The 9,854-nt window shown below is 50.6% G+C and overlaps 1 protein-coding gene across 3 annotated transcripts; it reads right to left on the reverse strand.

Annotated features, from left to right (window-relative positions):
- Nucleotides 1-2,309: 2,309 nt before the first annotated feature.
- Nucleotides 2,310-9,041, reverse strand: RSAD1 (radical S-adenosyl methionine domain containing 1). Of its 3 annotated transcripts, XM_037809750.1 has the most exons (10): nt 8,785-9,041; nt 8,241-8,374; nt 7,933-8,137; nt 6,077-6,214; nt 5,849-6,007; nt 5,581-5,644; nt 4,996-5,143; nt 4,764-4,818; nt 3,965-4,068; nt 2,310-3,796 (listed from the first exon to the last, which is right to left on the reverse strand). In XM_037809750.1, the coding sequence occupies exons 1-10, from the start codon at nt 8,917-8,919 to the stop codon at nt 3,679-3,681; spliced, it is 1,260 nt and encodes a 419-aa protein (XP_037665678.1). In that variant the 5' UTR covers nt 8,920-9,041; the 3' UTR covers nt 2,310-3,678. The 3 variants fall into 3 exon arrangements, with proteins under 3 accessions (XP_037665678.1, XP_037665679.1, XP_037665675.1); XM_037809751.1 differs by lacking the exon at nt 6,077-6,214; XM_037809747.1 differs by having other exon boundaries at nt 5,849-6,214; nt 8,785-9,040.
- Nucleotides 9,042-9,854: the final 813 nt, after the last annotated feature.

A 9,854-nucleotide genomic window follows, 5' to 3' on the forward strand; every position in this document is an offset into this window, starting at 1 on the left:
CCAGCAGCACCTGGCACCCAGTGATGCTTGCTAAATATTTCACGAATAAAGGAGAGGCAGCAACACTTACCATGTTACCGGAGGGTCAAAGAAGAACTGATATTCACACCCACCCACTGGGCACACAGGCACTGCACGTGTATCACTTCTGGTGATGGGGGGTCACCCAGCTAGAGGCTGAGCTTAACACGGTACTACATTAATTTAGTGGTACTAAATTAATTTTGGCATCATGGTTCTCTTTGATATAAGGTATGAAGTTTCTTAGGAAAATGCCCTTTCTCTCTCTCTCTCTCTCACACACATACTGCATACAATTTCCAGTTTAAGAGCATCAGCCCTTTATAAAAGGGCTCTTTGTGAGGTAAGAATGCCAGTTAATGAATATAGAAGGAATGAAACAAATTACCATTTTGCAGCCCCCAATTTAATAATTGATTTGGGCAAGGATCATCGATGGATGCCAAAATCATCAGGCCAACGGTTCTTGGAGAACATATTGGCCTGGTCTCAAGGTGTCAGCCCACAGATAACCTGTTAATTTCTAAGGAGAAAGGCACCTGGAGAGACTGGGCAGCTACCACCTTCATCAAGTGATAGGAAATTCACATTACTGGTAGTGAGTCCACCTGATAATAGGTACCTTGAGGTACACAACTATGTAGTATTCTTGCCAAAAATATTTAACCTGAAACCAATCATTAGAAAATCCAGAAGGTAGAATGTGAGACATTCTATAACACAAGTGGTCTGGACTATATAAAAAATTCAGTGTATCCACCTACCAGAATGGCCATTATCCAAACAACAGAAAACAACAAGTGCTGGAGAGGATGTGGAGAAAGAGGTACACTTATTCATTGTTGGTGGGAATGTAGAATGGTGCAACCACTCTGGAAGACAGTACGGAGGTTCCTCAGGAAGCTAAATATAGATTTGCCATATGACCCAGCTATTCCATTGCTGGGTATATACTCAGAGGAACTGAAACTTAAGACACAAACAGACATTTGTAAACCAGTTTATTGCAGCATTATTCACAATTGCCAAGAGATGGAAACAGCCCAAATGTCCATCAAAGGACGAGTGGATAAACAAACTGTGGTATATACACATGATGGAATATTATGCAGCTGTAAGACAGAACAAAGACATGGATCATGTAATAATGTGGATGAACCTTGAGGACATTATGTTGAGTGAAGTTAGCCAGAAACAAAAGGACAGATTCTGTATGGTCTCACTAATATGAACAGACATTAATGGACAAACTTTGGGAGTTAAAAGCTGACAACACAGGTGACCAGCAGATAGAAAGAGGGCAGAGATCAGCCATTTGATGCCGAAGGACTACAGAATGTTTAGGATTGATTGCATAGATCCAGAAATAGATAGCGTAATACTGTGTGATGGTAGCACGGTATTGTAAGTACACTGAACAAAGATGTCTGTGAGTAAAGCTGAAAGAGGTGGGATAGGAGAATGTATGACACCAGAGGTAAAGATAGATGATAAAGACTGGGACTGTATAACATGGCAAAAACTGGAGTGGCCAATGACTGTTACTAAATATACAAATATAAAAATGTTTTTGCATGTGGGAAAGCAAATGAATGTCAACCATGTAGAAATTTGAAAAAGGGATGGTATTCAGGAAAAAACATAATCAAAGCAAACTGGAGTCTATGGTCAACAGTAACATTGTAATATACCTCCATTAAATGTAACAAAGGCAATACTCCAATGCTAAATGTATATGAGAGGGGGATATAGGGGAGTAATATGGGATTCTTGGTAGTGGTGTTATTTGCTGTCCTTAGTAGTATATTGTATTGTATGACATGTTATTTTTCTTTTTATTTTTTCTTATTGCTAAAAAAAAATCAAAAACAAAAAAAAATGGAATGAGTTATGAAAGTGCTCTTCATAATAAAATTCTCTGAAATTGAAAAAAAAAAATTCAGTGTATGAAAAAAAGGAAGAGAACTATTTTAAAAGAGACTAAAGGTTTATAATAACTGAAAATTAAGCATTTAAAATTTCAATGGAATCTGTATCCCCCAGAAAAGCTTTAAGACATTTTGGAGACGTTTGGGGAAATTTGAAAATGGATTGCATTTTATTGCACTAGTGTTAATTTTCTTAGGTTGATAACGCTGTTGTGGCTATATAGAACAATGGTCTTTTTCTTGATGTCTGTGACTTTCTTTCATGTGGTTTGGGAAAAAAAAAAGATCGAAAATTATGTATATATAAAGTAAATATGGCAAAAGATTAACAATTGATGAAACTATGGCATGACCACAAAATCTATAAATATGGATATTTTATTTTTTTACAGATTGAAGAAGTCCTTGATGACATCACAAATATTTGCCTGTTTCCAGCCATTACAGACACACTGTAGAAGTTGACCTAGCCTTTCAACCTTTATGTAGGTTTGAAATCTGAAAATAAAATGTGGGGAGTAGGGAGAAAGAACCCCAGCCCTAGACTAAGCCTCTAGGCCCCAAATCAGAACTTCACATTCCAGGAAGGATCCCATCCAAGGACAGGACCACAGTCAAGGCCAGCTCTAGACGGGCTTATCAGGCTATTTAAATAAAACTGGGCAACCATTTTTGGAGGGAAAATGACAGCGGAGGATTACAAACGCTCGGGATCCTGAATTCTTCCTTCTCTCCCCTTTCCCTGTTGGCTCCACCAGCCTTCACTCCCGGTGGACTGGGGGTCTTGTGGGGAGGGGAGAGGAAGGACTCGAGGGTCTGTATGGCCCCTGCCCCAAAACATATCCTGGCCACCCGAAGGGGCAAGGCTGGCTCTGATCTTTCCTACTGGTCTCAGAATCCAGCAGACCACTGTGCTGGGTATATATGTGGGCCCCCAGCACCCCCTTCTAGGCTCTCTCCTGGATTGCAGGGCCTGGAAACCTGGGGATTATGTTCCCAGAATCTCCTGCCAGCTAGGATATGCTTTAGAGCCCACCAATGAGAGGCACTTGCAGAAACAGTTACTCCTCCCCTGGCAGTGGCAGACAGACTCGTGGGCCTTTGGCAGACAACAAACACGAGATTGTGCAGCATCTTCCAGGCATTTTCCTATAAATTATCTGCTTTATGCTGCTGGCAGCTGAGGCCAGCAGCAGCAGTTCCTGTGACTCCTGCAACTTTCTGATTTCCTGACAGTTGGTGATGGCTTTCTTTGACTTTCACTTCCCCAGCCTTTCCAATGGTTTTATAAATACCCCATTCCTGTAAAACATCCATTCCTGCTTAAAATATCCAGAGGGGATTTGGTTTTCTGGCTCAAAGAGCTGCCTCAAAACCTCACTCCAGAGTGAGAAAGCCATCTCTTGGGGAGGTGATTACCCACAGAAAGATTTCCAAACACCTTTCAGTATTTGGTATGAAAAAGGCAAACAGAGGCTGATGCAGAAGAGCAGTTTCTAGCCATGGAGCCCATGGTGGTTTGTAAGTCCTGAGATGCTGGGTGGGATGCTGGTTCCTGGACCAGAAATGTCCTCCCATGCACCCTCTGCAGCCACTCCCCTGGAGATGTCAAGGCTGGGCGACAACCACAGAGCAGAGATGGTACGAGCCAGCAGTGGAGTGATGTCTGCAGTGGCAGCCCAGCCCTCAAAGTATATCTGTCACTGCCCTGGAGGACAGGAACATCTGGTCACCCTCCTGGCACAGGGGAGGGGTTTCTCTGCTGCCAGGCCTCTTGGAGTCGAGGCAGGAGGGTCAGCAACACAGAGTCCAGCACAGCCAGACCCTCCCAGGAGCACCGAAGACCCCTGGAAAACCAAGAGAACTGGACGTGACTGCCTTATCTTATCACTTTCAATCCCCACCTTCCACCAGTACCAAGCTCCCAGCACCCACATGCCCCTCCTGAGTCTGTGGATCTGTAACAAGGGTCCCCAGGACCCCTAACCTCCTTCTCCCCACCCTCCCCTACATACCTGTGATCCAGCAGCAATAAGCCCTGCTCCAGCAGCTCCTTCACCTCCTTGTTTGCCCCAAACACGTCCCACAGGGTCAGCTGGGACTCAAACTGCTGCCAGTGCTGGGGAAAACAGATGGGTGGGAGGTACAGGGACCAGGGTGGGTTGCTGGCTGGACTACTCTAGGCAACATGTCTGGAGGCGTGGTGGGGGCAAGGGAGGGTCCAGTCCAGTATGAGGGTCTCGGCAACTGACTCCCGTGCACTGCTCAGCCAGGACCAGGTCAATGGGCCAGCAGGGAGGTGGGCAACTTTGCTCCCACTCCACATCCAGGCTGAAACCCAGTTCCCAGCCAAGCTGGTGTCCCCCATCTCCTCCCCTCCCCTCTGCCTGTCGGGGTGTGGCCAGCTCCGGCCAGGGCGTTATGGTCCCGGCTTCATCTGGAGCAACTCTGCATTTTATCTGTCATTATCTTTTGAGCTTACTGTCTGAGATTTCCATGTTACTTAAAAATTTTTGAAAACCTTTTATCAAGTCATTTCCCTCATATAGCTAAGAGAAATGAGGTTAAGAGAGATGAAAAGATTTGTGCCCAAGGTTACAGTAGAAACGGGGACTAGAACCCAGGTCTTTGCAGTCGTAGACTAGAGTTCTTTCTCCCCACTGTGCCACACTGCCCAGTGCTTCTGCAGTCAGGCCTTAGTAGGACCAAGGCCCAACCTCTAGCTGCCAGCCCCAGAGGAATGGGGGATGGGGGAGGAGACTGATTCTGAGGCTTAGGAGGAGGGAGGGTGTACCAGAGTCCCTGGCACCTTACCTGATGAGTGACCCCCACATCTGTACGTAACCCCATGGCCAAAACTTCCTCCAGCCTGAGAGAAAAATCATCAAGGAATCTTGGAGAGGAGTCCTTGTACCTCTCCCGCCCATCAAACTCTATGTTGGGATGTGTACATGGGTGGCTTCTGGGGGCCATGCAGCATGGGAGTGGGGGTGGATCTGGGGGTACAGGGGACCCCAGGTGAAGGACACTGCCTTTGGACACTCACTGTTCCAGTTCGCCCAGGGGGACCCGCTTCCGGGTGCCATGACCAAACAGCTTCACCTCCTTCATCCAGTTGTCAGGCTCCAGGGTCTGGATCCGAGCCTCCCGGGTGTGGCTCCCAGCCCCGTGGGGTGTAAATCGCCCATGGGCCCCTGACAACATCAACCACCACCACGTTAACAGCAGCAAACAGCGTGGGCTTACCAGAGGTGAAATCAGTGGTTCTCAAAGTGTGGTCCCTGCACCAAGAGCGTCTCATTTAGAAATGTAAATCCTTGGGCCTCAGCCCTGACCCATCATTCAGAAACACTGAGGGCAGGGCCCAGCAACCTGGGTTTGAGCAGGCCCTCCCGTGATTCTGCTGTAGGCTGAAGACTGAGAACCACGATGCCAGGTGACGCGCTGTCAAATACTTATTCAACAGTATACCTCCGAGATAGGTATTCTTTTTTGCTGCACTTTATACAGGAAGAAACAGACTTGGAGAGGTTAAGTGACCCAAGATCACACAGCCGGAAAGGGGCAGGCCCCGTGAGGCTGCTCTCCTGAGTCATTCCTTCTACTTCCTACCTTGTCACAGGGCACTCACCAGGACCAACGCCAAGGTACTGACCGCACTGCCAGTAAGTCCAATTGTGGGTACTGAGCGCCCCCTGTGGGGAGGGAGGGGATAGTCAGGGCAGAGCGAAGAGGGTGTGCCCCCCGTTTCTGCTCAGGTAAGGGGCAGCTGAGTAGAACGCCCCACCCTCTCAGGCCCTGAGAACACCCTGCTCACCCCTCTCCCCAAAGGGCCACAACCCCCTGGCCACTCCTCAGCCCGCCCATTCCTCCCCTCAGCCGCCAGCCCCAGGACTTACATTCCGGGTGAAGTTGGACACCTCATACTGGCGGAAGCCCGCCTCCCGAAGCACTGTCCGTCCCTCCTGGTACATCTCAGCAGCAAGCTCAGGGTCAGGGGCAAGCAGGGCGCCCCGCTGGACCTGGGTGAAGAGCGCGGTGCCCCGCTCCAGGGACAGCTGGTAGAGGGAGATGTGGTCGTCACAGTGGCGCAGCAGCTCCTGCAGCTGCCCAAGCCACAGCCCTACCTGCTGCCCAGGCAGCCCCAGCATCAGGTCCACAGACACGCGCCCGGGGAAGAGGCGGCGGGCCTCTGCCAGCGTCTGCAGGGCATCGCGGGCCGAGTGCATCCGCCCCAGCAGCTGGAGCTCGGCATCATCCAGGGACTGGGGAGGGAGAGAGGGCCAGGAGTAGGTACACAGGTCAGTCCAGAGCGGGACAGGACCAGCTCCACCACACTGTAGATCCAGATGGATCCAGGGGAGATTGCGGGATGCAGCAGCCAGCCGGAAGGCAGGAGGGCAGCGTGGTCGAGCGGTTGCCATGTGCCAAGTGCTTTTACAGTGTGTCAACATTAGCTCTGTTCTACAGACGAGGAAACTGAGGCTCATACTTGCTCAAGGCCATACAATTGCAAAGTTGGGCCTGAATTCAGGACTGAATCCAAAACCAACAAATTTTTAAAATTTTACTTTTTATTTTGAAATACTTCAAATCTACAGAAAAGTTGAAGGAAAAGCACAATAAACACCGTCACCTAGATTCACCAACTGACAGCATTTTGCCATATTTGCTTTGTCTCTCTGTGAATATAGAACAGCACTGTGCAAAATAACTTTCTGCAGTGATTGAAGTGTTCTCTATTGGCACTCTCCAATTCAGTAGCCACAAGACACATGTGGCTATTGAGCATTCAAATCAAATTTTAAGTTAAATTTAAAAAGGTACATGTGGCTAGCAGCAATCATAGATATTGTTCCCCTTTACTCATAAGTACTTACGTGTGTTACTTCCTAAGAACAAGGACATTCTCTTACCTAATCACAATCCAATTACACAGTTTGGGAAATGTGACACCAATACAATACCATTACATAATACACAGTCATATTCAAATTTGGCCAATTGTCCCCAAGTGCCAACGATGGCAGTAACTTCCTCCTTCTACCCTAGTCCAGGATCCAACTGGGGACTGCACATTGCATTCAGTTATCACTGTCTTTCATCTCCTTCACTTACGCCTTTCTTTGTCTTTCATGACTTTGACACTTTTGAGAGAGTATAGACTAGTTGCTTTGTAAAATGTCTCTTAATTTAGTTTTTCCAAATGTTTCCTCACAATTAAATTTAAGGTATGCACGTTGGGCAAGAATATCTCAGAAATGCTGTGTCCCTTTCACTACTTCCATCAGGACAAAGCCCAAGATCCCAAGCCCAGTGACAAATGGTCCATGTATTAAAAGCTGGGGCAATACTGGATATGGAAACAACAGGGGTCAACCTTATGTTTCCCCCTTCTTAAAAACCTTCAACAGCTCCCCTATCACTCCTAGGATAAAACCCAAAACTTAATATAGTGCTGAAGACTTTTGGGCCCTACCTTGCAGCCCTGCCTCCAGCCTCTCCAGTCAAAAGGAATTACTCACAGCTCCCACAAAACATGCAAGACTCTTTCATATCTGTGCCTTTTCCTGGAATGCTGCCCTTCCACACCCTCTTCCTCATTCAGGCATCACCTCCTCCAGAAAGCCTTCCCTGATTTCTCCATGCTGAACTGTCCAGGTTATACTCTGAAAGCCCTTTGCAGAGACCCCCTTTTTAGGCAGCACTTACCATATTGCAATAATCTGACTACATGCCTATCCCCTCTTTGTGTCTTCACTCATTCATGTAACAAATCTTTTTTGAGCACCTACTATATGCCAGGACTATGATGGGTGCTTGGATGGAGTTTGTCTGTCACCATATACTTTTTAGTGGCCTACTGTGTACCAGGCCCCAGCACCCAGAACAGCTCAGTGTTTACCCAATGAGTGAATGCAACCACAGGAGAGACAGCACTGAAGGTTTGGGCACACTGGGATGGGGTAGGGGAGACGGTTACCTGGAGGCCAATGGACAGCCTGTTGACCCCTGCTTTCCCAAATGCTGCCAGCCTGGAGCCTGGGACCGAGGTGGGGTTGGCCTCCAATGTGACCTCCGTGTCTGCCGGCAGGTGGGTTGCCTGGGCCACTGCTTCCAGGACAGCAGCCACAGTGTGGGGACTGGCCAGGCTAGGGGTGCCCCCACCAAAGAACACAGACTCCACCCTGGGGAAGAGGATGGAGAAGAGAGAAGATGAGATCGGGGGTGGCGGAGGGGGGGCTCTTCAAACTAATTCCCAAGACCCCGCCTCCAGCCTCCAGTACCCACCACCGCACTCCGCTGAGCCTCAGCAGCGTCCGCGCCTCGGTCACCAGACAGCTGCGCACTGTGGCCTCCTCCACGCCGCGGGGAATGTATTTGTTGAAGTTGCAGTAGCTGCAGCGCTTCTCACAGTACGGCCACTGGGGGCAGGGGGTGAATGGACGGGGTGAGGGGTGACCCCGGGTTGCCCTGGCCACTTTCGGGGCTCAGCCGCACACATCCCAATCCCCATTCCGAAGCCCGTGGACGGGGGCTACCTCTGAGCCGGACAACTCCACTAGGCAGCTGGGACTAGCATTATCATGCCCACTTCAATATGAGAAAACTGAGGCTCAGAAAGGGAAATAATTTGATCAAGGTCACCGAGCTGGCGAGCGCCACAGACTTCAGGTCTCTGAACTCCCCAGCTGGCTTCTGATCAAGGGACGGCCCGGCCAGGGCACCGTGTCCCCTTCGTGACCTCCTCTGGGGGCGGGGAAAGATGGCTGGCGGGTTCACAGCGCGGCAGGCCGCCGACCACGGGCGCGCCCCCCCCCCACCGCCCACTTACGTGGACGTAAAGCGCAGCGCGCTGGCTCCGGGGCGCAGCGCTCGGCTGTCCTCCAGCGCCCTCCGCCCGATGGCGCCTCTGGGCCGCCTTGGCCGCTGCCGCCCAGCCGCGGGCCCGGGCTCCGGGGAGCGCCATGGCGCCGGGTGTGGCGGGGTCGGCCTGGTGCGCGGGGCAGGAACCCGAGCCGGAGACCCGCCCAGGGCCCAAGGGAGTCGGCAGAGCCCGGCATGGGTGCAGGGACGCCCCGGCGGAAGGAGGTGGTGCTGCGTGGCTGCGCGCTGTGCCCGCCCCTCGGGCGGAGAAGCGCTGGGAGGGCCCGGGGGCCGGCTCTGCGGCGCCACCTCCTGGGCACCGGCGTCCTCACCGCGGCCGCTGAATCCTGTCCTAGACGGCCGAGGAGAGCGCGGGGCGAGCTCTGCGCCTCGTAGCGCTCGGTGCCGGGGTGGGTTTCCTGACCCATCCAGGAGCTCTTCGTTCAGTTACTTCACATTTGAGGAGCCTGGCTCTGAGCTGGGCGCTGGGGGCAGGTAGGTACGTAAGACCAGGTCGCAGCCTGCTAGGAGTGAGGCAAACCAGCAGGCACAAATATTAATTCAGCGCCTGCTGTGAGGGAGTCAGTGCGTGAGCAGAGGACCCTTGGGCTGGATCTTGCTGGAGGAGCAAATCCCAAGAGAATCAGCTTGGCCAGGAGGAGTCAGATCAACCCTGGCATCTCAGGCTGTGCCTGCTGGGAAGGGAGCTGGAGATTGTGTCTATATGAGAAGCAGCGTATAGGTGAGGGGCTGGGAAAGCAAGTTCCTGACAACTGCCCCACGGAATGGAAAGATCACGAGCTTTGGGCAAGTCACGGAAGCTTCTTCGGTTTCATTATTTGAGTGGGGCTAATGCCAACTTCATAGGGTTTGGGGGAAGATTTCAAAAGAAACTGTGTATATGAAGCATTTAGCATAGTGCCTGGCACTGAGCACGCTAAACACGTTCATTTTCTAAAAAGTAAAGAGGAGACTGCGGCAGCTGGGGGCAGACATACTGGAAATAAGGGTTGCAGGCAAAAGGAAAGTTCCCCTCTC

This window comes from Choloepus didactylus, chromosome 18, assembly GCF_015220235.1.
Source record: "Choloepus didactylus isolate mChoDid1 chromosome 18, mChoDid1.pri, whole genome shotgun sequence".
In the NCBI taxonomy this organism is placed as follows: Eukaryota; Metazoa; Chordata; class Mammalia; order Pilosa; family Megalonychidae; genus Choloepus; species Choloepus didactylus.

Coding starts and splice junctions, on each gene's coding strand:
- RSAD1 (XM_037809747.1), bottom strand. CDS start 8,919: ATGGCGCTCCCCGGAGCCCGGGCCCGCGGCTGGGCGGCAGCGGCCAAG. Junction 4,819..4,995: donor CCCCTGGGCGAACTGGAACA/GTGAGTGTCCAA, acceptor TTTTTCTCTCAG/GCTGGAGGAAGTTTTGGCCA. Junction 3,797..3,964: donor TTATTGCTGCTGGATCACAG/GTATGTAGGGGA, acceptor TTGGTTTTCCAG/GGGTCTTCGGTGCTCCTGGG.